Genomic DNA, 12,038 nt, shown 5'->3' with positions numbered 1-12,038 from the left:
CGAAACGGCTCCGACGGTTAGTAAAAACAGAACCAGACAACAAATAATAAATCCAGCTGGATAGGCAGGTCGCGGCTCCAGCCCCATAACACAACTACGATGTCAATAAGACTAATACCAGATACGCTTTGTTTGGAGGAGCCACAGTGAGGCGAGCAGGTGTACGGTTGCTTCGTAAGTGTCGATACGCTGTCATCTAACGAGCGAATTCGATGTGTAGGGTACCAAAAAATTGTGGAATTACTGCTTAGGACACATTGGTACTATCAAATTAATTATGTATATTCAAATAGGTGGGCGTACTTATCGGTGGTAAGAGTCGCAATCATGGTAAATGAATTAAATTTTTAATAAAATAATTGGTTCATATCGTTGCAGAAAATTAACGCAAACGTTAACCACAATAATAATGAATCGAGAAAGTGTGCTGTTCTTCAGTGGCCGAGTGCCGAAAGAAGTGTCTCAGTTGAGCTCTAATTTGGAACATATTGACAAACCGACATTCAGAGGAATGGTAAAGGGTTCGTATGTAAGAGAAGTAGAAGTTTACAACTTTAGCTTAATTTCGTTCAAATTCAGCATGCTTACAACAAGATAATCACTTGAGGAAGAAAGCGTGCTTAAGCGAATTGCCTCATAACAATATTTTTGGTCACAATAGAAAATTAGGGAATCATATTTTATTTTGATGGTTGTATTTCATGCATCAAATATTAGACATCTTTCAAAAATTATTTGGGTAGCGGAGAATTATAAGATCATCCATTGAGAAATTACACTGTCGTCCACCAAAGAAAGCTCCTTTATTGATCCATCGCAAATATTCAAGTAATTTAATTTGTGATATTGTCGAGCTAATAATGACAGTGTTGTTTTATCCATTGGTCGATCCTTCGTTGCAATGTTACGCGTTTGGTTGATGTAGGTATGCTTTACACTAGTATACATTTATTTTCTAGCGTTCTCGTTTGGTCTTTTTTGTAGTACTGGTTACTGAGTTTGAAGGACGGGAAGTCACTCTACAAATGTACACTAAGCTTCGTGCAAATGCCAAGGACCCCCAGACATTCGACAAAGCGTTTTCGGGCCTCCACCGATTGGTCAAATCTGTTGTTAACCGAGACCCGGTTGAGCTCACTCCGGAGGTAAGCCCGGGAATTCACGCCTACATCCAATTTTTCGCTAATAATAAATTGAGTTGGTTGAGAGAATTGAACCCAGTAAGCACGTTTAGCGTGAGAATCACAGCAAAAAAAAACATACGCATTTTTATTGTGAACAAGAAGAAGTTGCAAAACAGTTATTTCAGGGCAAACAAGCATGGCCTATTCGATGCCTCAGTGGCAATGAACCTTACGTTATACTCTCTGATTGTCCCTAACACTGACGCAACACACCAAACTACGATCATTCCAAATAAACAGCGAAATGGGTCCTTGATGAAAAAAAACAGTGTTAAAAAAACCTCTACCTATTAATTTGGATAGATTATTTTTTCGAGGTGTCGGAAAAATAATGCCGTCATTTTCTTTACAGGAGTTCAAAAAGGACTTACTTCAGCTGAAGATTTCGGACGATTTTTCTAGCGATTTATGCTCAGCTTTGTTAGGCGGGCGTCGACAAAAGCTGCAGAAAATTGCTAGAGAGATGCAGCCTAAATTCGATGGACTCGAAGAAATTGAACATAAAATTGATGTTACCATTACTTCAGATGGGTTCGTACTTTGTCGGTCAATCTAGTAATTCTCTTAGTAAAAGTCCAGTTCTAACTAAGCTCATTAAAGGTATGCAGCGCTTTAGGTAATCGTTAGCGGTACTTCCGTTATCGTTTTGTCATCTAAATACCCTTTGCAACATGAAAGCTAATTTTGTATGATTCACTGGACTGAAAGCTTTTAGACCCTAAGAAAAAAATTGAATATCAGTTGGCCATTATCGCAGCAAAGGTGAAACGGAGCTGTGCAGTAATCACTTATGTGACTTTACTGTAATATATTGATACTTCGCTGTTCTGTTCTATAGCACAAGTGGTTCAAAGCGGTGGACACCTTGCGTGATGCTCTCGATGAAGACAACCTCAGGTGAAGTAATCAGCGGCGAGGTCTCGATAGACGAATTCCACCGACTACGTCATGGAGTAACGCAAGCACTCAAGCTTGTCGACATTATGGAAAACAGACTTGAAGGAAGATAATAAACTTTTGTCAATAATATTATACATAAAATAGAGCACAATTAATCGAAGTGCCAAAAAGCCTACATTACATATAGTAGTAGCGGTATCTACAAAGTATTGAATATAAAATAAAGTCTACAATAGTGTACGGCCTGTATTCGTTTTTTTTTTTACTTAAGAAGTAATAACAGAACATTTTTCGTGCCGATTTTCAGGCTGAACCGCCTCACAATTTTTGATTCTAAAGTCTTATTAGGCACCACTACGGAAGCCACGAGATACGTGTGCTTGACTTTGTAGCTACGAGGTCCTTATATTAATCTTTATCTTTAAATCTCCTTACTCTGGAGATACCTTTTTATGCGGAACATCTCAATAAAAGAGCTACACGCACCCGTCCGTAGTAAAGCATGCAACGTTTAGCGTATGGTTAACCTCGTTGTCGTCTTACCTATTACCAAGATCACTTCACCCTAAAATATCGAGTGGCATATACCTAAGCTCTCAAGTAGAGGTCTGCTTAGATAGAGAATGAAAAAATGCTTGTTTACGAATATAAACAATAGCGGTCCTTATGATTGTAATCATATAAAAATTGAAATATCAAAATCCAATGTCTAATGTTTTTCATTTACTACCTGAGAAGAAGAGCTCAATAGCTGCGTTCTAAGAAATACTGTCGCCTCACAGATTATTATTCGTTGATTTCGTTTGATTAAAAATGTACATCATTTTTTGACAGGTCAAAGAACTTTCGTCGCGGTCTGCTCTAAATGTGCAACTAATCTAAACTATTGCTTTTTTTAACTATCTAAACCATTAGGAAAATATCATAATATATAAAGAAAAAAAAAGAAAACAGTTACCTCATATGAACATTTCATTGTTATACCATAAATGTATATTTTTAGAATTGCAAAAAACATACTTTAAGAAATGTACACGCATACTTTCACTTCTACTAAAATAAATAATTATACTCGGAATTTCGCTGGAGTTTTGCCCAGGTAAATGAGCTAGCAGGTGCGATATAATTGCCCCAGTATTTCATAAGCCAATTTTACAGTTACGTGCGTGCTTCCTCCAGTCTTAGGGTACCTTATGCGTCATACATACTTAGTGAACGGTTTCGCTAATGGACTTTTGTTTATTCACTCCATTTGATACACACATGAACTATTGTCTCAATTTTCTTCTACCCCACTGACGTATATAAGCACCGACAATCGAAAGGAAATCGTAACATGGTTTCAGCAGAACTCCAACCCAAAGATACGTTGAAACGTAATGAAACTTGTACGAAAGGAGAGGCCTCTCGAAGTGAATGTTTAAAAAACCCACAAAATAAGTGAAATACATTCACTCGTTCACTCATTCTTTTCCAAGCTATATCGATTATATATTTTCTGCACATTCTGTTTGCATGATGTCGGCAACCCACCTTTATTCGGACGCGCTGTCCCTTTAGTTATATAAATTTTAATCGTTTGTTTGCCTATATTATTTGACCTCTTTATATTATTATTAGTATTATGCGAACTTTCTCCTACCTAACTCATTGGTTATTCACCTGTTGGTTATATATATATTCTCAATCGAATCTACATACGTGTATGTATATAAATATACATTCGACCGAGAATCGCTAGCTTTTATGGAACGCCTTTTTGTGACTTTACCTGGATCTATCCAGCTATTAGTGTTCTTTGTCCTGTGGTTTTGAGCCGATAGATCTCTCACTTTCAACGAGCGGAAAACTGTACATTACATTCGTCGCCTGCTCCCTGCGTTTTACAATTTCGCTGCGTGGGTATGCAATGAGCGATCTTCACATCATCTATCGCTAAGCTATGTTCAACTCTTCACCGGGTAAATATGTATTCATAGATTGATGTTTGCTCCTGCAACTTTGCGTGCAATTTTATATTTACAAAAAATGTTGAGCCTTCAATCGCCCTTTAACTATTGTCAACCGAGAGCGGTGTCCATTTTTCCTTGATCCTATTTCGGGTTTCTAAAACTTTATAAAATGATAAAAGATATATATGTTTTCGTTAATCTTATCTTTTTTATGGTTTTGTACATATGTAATATTTAAATTTTCATTTTTCCTTGTAGTGACAGAAACTTTTTCTCAAATAAGCCTTGCTTGCAGCAAGATGCCCGTGAGGAAGAACGGACAGACACCGAAAATTTCTATGAGGCAATATTAGTACTCCGGTAGGTGCTGACACGGCTTGCATCCCAAAGACTTTAGGCTGGCGGCTAGAATAAAGCGGAACCATTTCGCTTCAAAAGGATTTCCTCACCTCAGTTTGTAATTAGAAACACGTGCACAATAGCCTATCTATATATTGGACAACAAAACAAGCCTTATATTCGTGCTCATGTAAAGGTGATCTATGTCCTGTTTTACATTAGACATGCCATCACCGCTTGAATTAACACTAAATAGCTTAGATTGTAACTTGGCAACTTGGAATGATCGAAATTCCATCTGTACGAAACTTTCTCGTAGCTTGGCTGCCGCATTAACAGTGAACTTTCTATTTTTCGAGGAGCTTTTGGTAAGACTTTTTTGTTTATATAAGTCATCCACATAACGAGTCAGCTTCATCAGCATAATTATCTCCGACAGAGCAGCTCATGACAAGGCTGTACAATGGACAAACGTTTTCAATTAATTTCATAGTTCCAAGATTTCTGTGACTTTTGAGTAGAAAATAAAAACGGAAAAGAAAATTAATTTATATCATTAGCATACCTACTACATTGAATTATCTCATAACACACCAACTGAAAACGCAGGAACCGTTTAAGGTTGACTTAGCCATCACGTACATTTACAATTGTTACATACTACGACATGACGTAATGCTTATGTGTGTTTGTGTATCTGTATATGATCACATTCGATTATCATTTGAATAATCTCGTCAAGTCGTGCAATTGTGTATTTAAATTTTCGCGTAATCTTTTTTGTTTCTACCAACGACGAGTTTTTCATTACTTCTTATCTAAAGCATTCTTCGTATGTAGGCCATTCCCGCGATGAGTCCCGCCAGCAGGCCCATAATGTAAAGATCCCAATCAGGCCCTAGTGCACGCTGCATTATGAAGGCAGGTTCTGCCAACGAATCCCACCGTAAGTTGTTCAGGTACTCCATTCCATACATGAAGGCTAGCTTCAACAAAGCCAACATTACTGGAACCTGTTGGTGAAAAATTAATTATTACCCATGGAGCATTTAGTTAGTAGTATTCTAGTAGATTAAGAATGCTATCAGACTAAAGGAAGAACCAATATTTTTATTGCAAAGTATGATTACATTATAGTCTTGGTCAACTCATTTCAATGGATTACTTCTATGCTTTTCAGATCTATCGACAAATGTGCGTTATCATGTTGCATGTCTTCGAAATATCAATACAAATCAACAGGGCTCAATTAGCAAACGAGTAAGTGAGCTGTACGGATAACTCATTTGATTCTCACGTTTTCAAAAAACCATCTAAAGTACATTGACACGGTTACAGATCTTTACTAGTTTTCTTCTTATTACAGTTATAGACATTTTGCTTTCGTATTTTGAAATTACCTGAGCGTCAACGGAAGTAACAGCCGCGAGGTCGTAGTATCTCTTGGCTAGATGAATATCCTTTGGCATACCATAGCCTTGTTCATGCATATAACCAAGATTGAACATCGCCTGTGGATTGTTCTCCGTCTCAGCGGCAACACGATAGTGATGGGCGGATAACGCATAGTCGACAGGTGTTCCGTAACCATAATAATGATAATCACCCAACTTGAGTCTACGTCGGTGAGTACAGCCGACAAACAGGAAGTGCCACAATAAAAATAAAGTGAGCGGTGACCACGTTATTAGTTTTGCTAACATCATAAACGTAATTGCTAAATTAAGTGAACGCCTTAAAAATACAATTTCTGTAATCTTACATTTTTTACATATGGACTTAATATCAAGCATACTATGAACCGCTACAAAGAAGAGCATCTCATCTACAACTTTTTGTACGTATGAGTTTTACATGGATCACAGAGTAGGTACACACACCCATTTAAACAGAGATAGTAGCATCAGCGCAATGCAGGAATGCACCTCACGTACCTTATCGTCCACATGACATATTTCGCTGCGCGCTAAAAAACTGTAACATTATCGCTCACCTAGCCACGACGTATCCCTGTGTGGCTGCTCTGGCCCAGTAGCTTAGCGCCCATGTGTACGAAGCGTTGCGATCGAAAAGAGGAGATTCGGCACGATCAAGAATGAATGCCGCATTACTCTGGGCCTGCTCATAGCCAAGCTCCGCCAGGAACGCGTACCGTATTAAAGCTTCATCAATCCTCGCTCCTCCCACTTTGTAAGCCCGGTAAGCTTCCGTCAGTTGAGACAAAACCCAACGTCCACGCTCTGCTACCATCTGGAAGCCCATAAGAATAATTTTACCATTGAAATGAAATAAGACTTAGATCCGATGTGATATGATATATTGCCAAATGTGAACGGGTTTGTAAGTTGGCATTGCATCATAGGTCTATTAATGGTAGGTGTACTTGTTGAGAAATCTCTATTTGACAAACGCACTGTCACTGAGATGCTTCATTGTTGAGTTGAAAGTTTAAACTAATATTGTATTTATTAATTACCTTAAATAGGTGGACGGCGTTATGGCAACTGCGTGGGGTGCCAATTCCTCGAGCATTCATCATACCGAGATGGTAGAAGGCAAGAACGTGCCCATGCGTTGAAGCTTGTTGATAATATTTCAGGGCAACCTTGTAATTTTTTTCAACTCCTAATCCATGATAAAACATGTTGCCGAGCTCAAGCTGTCCATCAACGAGACCCTGATTTGCCGCCATTGTTAAATAACGTAGGGCCCGTTCATGGTCCTTCGGGACACCCTTACCGTATAGATACATAGTGCCAAGGCCAGCTTGTCCCACGGCATTACCTTTTTCAGCAGCCATTGAGAAGTACTTGAAAGCAGTCTCGTTATTCTGCGAAACTGCTTTTCCGCCCTCGAGGAACATTTTGCCGAGGAACGCCATTGCATTGGCGTTGCCAGTATTAGCAGCCTGCGTGAAATAGTTAAGGGCTCGTATATGATCTTGCTGAACGCCCCGGCCACCCTGATAGTGAAGATGTCCGAGTCCGACCTGAGCCTGTACATCACCTTTGTCCGCCAGGAATTGGTAATACTGGATAAGATCATCGTCCAGCTGGTTCGATGAAGGTCGTGAAGGGTTTTCGTATTCATCGCTGAGACGAACTTTTGCCAGAGCAATCGTAGCAGTTGGTGCTGGAGCCCCAGACTGAACTGGACTGCTTCCTCCTGAGCCATTGTGGGAACTACTACTCGAAGATCCACTTTGCTGTTGTTCAACGCTTTGTGCCACTCGTCGATAGTGATCCAGCGCTGATTCGCAGCTTTGCGCTACACCGACACCTGCCATATAGCGATAACCAAGTGCCATTTGGGCTAACTGGTTGCCTCCGACCGCCGCAAATGTATAGTACACAAGAGCCTTCGCCTTAGAAGGCGGCAAAGAGGCCAAACCGAATGAATGCATAAAACCCATATACAGCTGCGCCTCGGAATCGCCCCTGGCGGCTAGCGGCTCAAGAAGCTCACGTGCCCGATGACAATTTAGTTCAAGACCTGCATCACCGAACAGATGAGCCACGGCGATCATCCGTTGAGCTATGGGGTGACCGAGGCCAGCCACTTTTTCTAATAGCGCGTAGGCCTTGATCGTTCGTTCACGTTCACTTCCTTTCAACGCAGAGGGAGTGCCGTTAAGGAGGGCCATGGCCGTTTCGAATCCGACCACAGCATGGCGTGCCTCTTCGGTGGTGATGGCATTTTCGGCAGTCATGTGTGAGGAGGATCTGGAATCTTCGGTCTTAGTGGACTCGATACCCGCGTCTTTCGGCGAATTCGTCGCTTGTGCGGCACTGACTGAAACTGATGTAAGACCCGGACTGACATTTTCACCTACTGGGTGATCGGCCTTGTCTACCGGCTTGTCTTCCCCAGCTGCGTACTGCACTTGCATCAATAACACACTTTGCAACAATAGCAGTTGAAAACAAAAGCGAAAAGGTCTTATATTGTTGATCCGAACGTTCATCATTGCTGAAGACGTTTGTTCAGTCGGAGAATAATTAAAGTAGTCAGCAGGGTACCAGTTAACGGAATGTTTTCTTTCTTAGAGAAAAAACGACTGGATCAAATCAACGGTACTGCTTAGGATTACCGATCATTTACTCGCTTTATAATACGTTGACCGGGCCGTCTTTGAAAGTTAATAATGGGAAAGGTGTTTAATTTGTCTTCACGTAATTTACATTCCCACGAAATAGGTAAACGACCTATTACAGAGACCACTGACAGTTCGATAATAATGTTCTATTCTTCCATCCTGTACAGATACGATAATTCGGCCTCGCAGTGACACGTTAGCTTTCTCCAAAACCAGACATTATCTAGAACGGAGAAACACATTTCACTTTGACGACTCCAAAGTAGAACAATGTTCCTCTCGGTCAGCTGCTGAGGCCAGCTTAGCAGACGACGCTGTAGAGACACGAATGTCAACACGAGAGGGCACCACAATAGAACCACAGTATTACCAAGTGACCTCTGATGCGAAAATTAAGATAATACTTCATTAACCAAACATTGCTCTGTCGGGTAGGTGCTTCAAGAGATATGCAATATAGCCATACTGCAAGATGGTTTTGCTGTGCAATGCCGTAAAAGGTGCTACTCTATAATGTCAATGAGTCAACACAAACATTTGCTTCTTTTAGCTATACAACTGCGACAGTGTGGTACAAGCCTATTTTTTTTGAAGAACCACCGTTTGGCGGGAAGGTTTTGCATATGGAAACCGCTTATGGAAAAGTGAGTGAATAATCCAATTTATACGACTAATCTGCACTATAATCACGTGGAGATTGTCAGGCATAAGCTGAGAATGCACTGTTTCTTTTCCGATCCTTATGTTATTGCGCTTGGTGCTAGTTTAAATAGATCAGAACACAATATAGTAAAGGGAGTTGTGCTTTTAGTTATAAAAGTTATTTTTTTTTTTATTTATCTTTAAATCGACTACTTGTAGGCTTTACATAATTACTGCCAGGGGGCTAAGGAATTTGGCACAAAAGTACTCAGATTGAGTTCTTTGTTTGTTTGTATAAGTTGTGCCATACTTTAGCAAGCGTAGCTTATGCTCATAATTGAATAATGAATGTTTAACATACGAGAAAGAGCCAGCACGATTCGTATTGAAACACTGTATGTGTTTCTCAGTTGAAAGTAAATAGTTTCTATTTAATACAACTCACATCTGGACAACCGCTATTATTGGTTATTGGATTCGGTATTATAACCCTTTTCGTCACATGTTTAACTAAAATAAAGAAGCCTTATTTTTTATTTGTCTGGGTAAGAACGAAGGGAAGTTTTACCGGGCAGCTCTTATTGCTTTGCTCCGTAATTGGGGAGACATGATTTCAGTAACAGGAGATACGTTGGATGCGAGAGGCTTTCCACATTTACTGGATTACGGCGCGTAATTCTCCCAAAATGCTTTACCATTGATGCAATAAAAAATAACACGTTTTTCGTAGTGCAGATTATCTATCGTTGCTAGCAGAAAGGCTAAGGTCTTTAGAATACAAGTTCTATAATGTCCTAGTAGTCTTTAGTGTATAAGGCTAAGGTGGATTCCCTTACTCGTTAACAAATGCAGTTTTATCCAGCACATACTAGAAGAATCGTGAAGTACACCATATAACACAAACAATGCTTTTGTACTTCAGATGCGGCTCTGTGAAAACAAGGAGTCCTTGGCTCGATATCACGCAGCCGTGCATTTCACTGTTGGAAATATTATCGAGGACTGTCCGTCTTTTTCGCAACCAGTAGACGTCAAGAAATTCGATCGTCAGACAATTGCCGCCATTGCCGAGATCGTTTTCCGAAAGTGAGACGCCATTAATGGATAGTTCCCATGAAGCTGTATGCACAGCATATGAGAAACTAAAATTACAGCATTGAAAAAAACGTTGCAATCGGGTTCACGAACATAACACCCTTTCGCGCGCCCTATAATAGGCAGGTGTGCATCAAAATTCGAGAAGCTCTCTAAAGGGCTAGTCGGATGCTTCAAGCAGAGTATTTATTTAGAACATTTGAAATTAGTAAATACGGTTTGCTTGTATGTTGCGCTTGATCTGCATACGGTCCCATTGGGTAACTTGTTCTGGCTAGACAAAAATTCTGTCTTGAAATATGAAGAGTGAACTGTTCGCGATTAATTAGGAAGTTTCGCGGCTAGTTTGTATATCAAAATGGTATCAGCTTTGGGTAAAATTTTCGTTAGTTTGTACAATTTTAGCTAGGAATGAAATTGTATCTACTTGGTTGATTGAACGGACACTACCCTGCGTATGTTGTAAGGCACGCTTCCTATTATTAATTCCTGACTGTTAATTTTAAACTTTGCTATCAAAGTGCCTTGATGGTACGGTTATGTACATCAAATCTCTGAAATGTTATATTTTGCTTATAAAATTGGGTTTAACAGATCATTCTCTAACGTTTTATGTTTTCATATTTTGCAGAATCGGCATATTGGCAAGAGATCTTGAGGCGTTTGCCAAGCATGCCAAGAGAACTAAGGTTACCACAGACGATGTAATACTTTGCGCGCGTCGAAACCCTTTTCTTGGTACGTAACAGAAATCATTCCTTCTAATATGCTTTAGTGTAAAAGACTAACAAACATATGAATATTAGGAAAAATAGTTGCAAATAAATACGGATATTTTTTAGATGCTTCGTCGTCACAGAGATGTAATTTTATAAAATTACATCTAATACTGTTGTTTTAACCTTGTGTAGCATCTGGAAGGATTTTCTTTTTATTATAGAAGGGACTGCTCTCTTTCCTTTTTTTCTAAAGAATAGTTTACAAGCCGAAGACGTTGAATGTTTTTGCGTGGTAACACGTTTTTTATCATAACTTTTGAATTGTATGACTTGCAGCTAAGAAGTTAAGGGATTATGCCAATAGAGTGAAGGACGAAAAACAGGATAAGTTACCGAACGGAGGCTTAGCTGCTCTCGGAGCAGCTGTTGCCGCGGCTGTACCAGCAGGAAGTGGGGCGTCAAAGAATATGAAGCAACGAATAAACGTAGGTGAGGTCATTGATCTCAGCCAACTTGAATAACTACAGCATATGAGAAAATTTCTCATGTATAGATTTGCCTTCAGCGGGAATTATGCCGAAGTGTTGTAAAGCGTAACGTGGACAGTATATGACACGTTTTACTATGTGTTCATGTTTGCGAAGCCGGAACGATGTAAATAAATGATTTGGGTATGACGCAAAGATATAGTTCAATAATCTAAATTTCATGCCACGCTGAAGCTTGCTCTTTGTTTGTTCTATTGTTGTTTCTAATAAAAAACCGTTACAAGTATTCACTCGTGCTCCATTCGTCCATGAGCATATTATGGACATAAATAGTGGAGTTCTATAACGATTTTAATTCAATCTTTCGAAAGCAACGTAGATGGGTTTTAACGGGCGAATGCATTGTCTACCGGGATCATGCATTAAAACACTGATTATACTCATATTTTTTTCCTGATTGATTGAGTGTTGTCGATATCTCACAACAACTCGAAACCTCAGTCTGTAACATTGCAACAAAAGGGCAATTATTAATATAATATGATAGTTTTGATAGCTTGATTGATTTAATAGAATTAATTTCATTGTATTCGTGTACCTCACTTCAATAAATACTCATTGGT

General features: G+C 39.5%; 3 protein-coding genes across 6 annotated transcripts; 2 read left to right on the top strand and 1 right to left on the bottom strand.

The window, feature by feature from the left end:
* Positions 1–82: 82 nt before the first annotated feature.
* LOC111264898 (COMM domain-containing protein 5) lies at positions 83–2,333 on the top strand. 3 transcript variants are annotated; one of them, XM_086970240.1, is made up of 5 exons: positions 83–174; positions 379–521; positions 985–1,145; positions 1,537–1,715; positions 2,023–2,333. In XM_086970240.1, exons 2-5 carry the CDS (start codon positions 410–412, stop codon positions 2,192–2,194), a joined length of 624 nt encoding a protein of 207 aa, XP_086826366.1. In that variant the 5' UTR covers positions 83–174; positions 379–409; the 3' UTR covers positions 2,195–2,333. The 3 variants fall into 3 exon arrangements, with proteins under 3 accessions (XP_086826366.1, XP_086826367.1, XP_086826365.1); XM_086970241.1 differs by having other exon boundaries at positions 152–216; XM_086970239.1 differs by having other exon boundaries at positions 166–260.
* A 503-nt stretch (positions 2,334–2,836) lies between these two features.
* LOC111264889 (protein sel-1 homolog 1) lies at positions 2,837–8,720 on the bottom strand. The gene is made up of 4 exons (XM_022841124.2): positions 6,852–8,720; positions 6,369–6,625; positions 5,776–5,992; positions 2,837–5,388 (listed from the first exon to the last, which is right to left on the bottom strand). The coding sequence occupies exons 1-4, from the start codon at positions 8,340–8,342 to the stop codon at positions 5,194–5,196; spliced, it is 2,160 nt and encodes a 719-aa protein (XP_022696859.1). The 5' UTR covers positions 8,343–8,720; the 3' UTR covers positions 2,837–5,193.
* An 89-nt stretch (positions 8,721–8,809) lies between these two features.
* On the top strand, positions 8,810–11,701 carry LOC111264899 (centromere protein S). Of its 2 annotated transcripts, none has more exons than XM_022841160.2 (4): positions 8,810–8,902; positions 10,036–10,199; positions 10,840–10,946; positions 11,264–11,701. In XM_022841160.2, the coding sequence occupies exons 2-4, from the start codon at positions 10,036–10,038 to the stop codon at positions 11,446–11,448; spliced, it is 456 nt and encodes a 151-aa protein (XP_022696895.1). In that variant the 5' UTR covers positions 8,810–8,902; the 3' UTR covers positions 11,449–11,701. The 2 variants fall into 2 exon arrangements, with proteins under 2 accessions (XP_022696895.1, XP_022696894.1); XM_022841159.2 differs by having other exon boundaries at positions 8,859–9,115.
* The last annotated feature ends 337 nt before the right edge of the window (positions 11,702–12,038 follow it).

Source organism: Varroa jacobsoni, unplaced genomic scaffold, assembly GCF_002532875.2.
Source record: "Varroa jacobsoni isolate VJ856 unplaced genomic scaffold, vjacob_1.0 scaffold_910, whole genome shotgun sequence".
NCBI lineage: Eukaryota > Metazoa > Arthropoda > Arachnida > Mesostigmata > Varroidae > Varroa > Varroa jacobsoni.
Note: the sequence above shows the minus strand (reverse complement) of the source record. Positions and strands in the feature narration are given on the sequence as shown.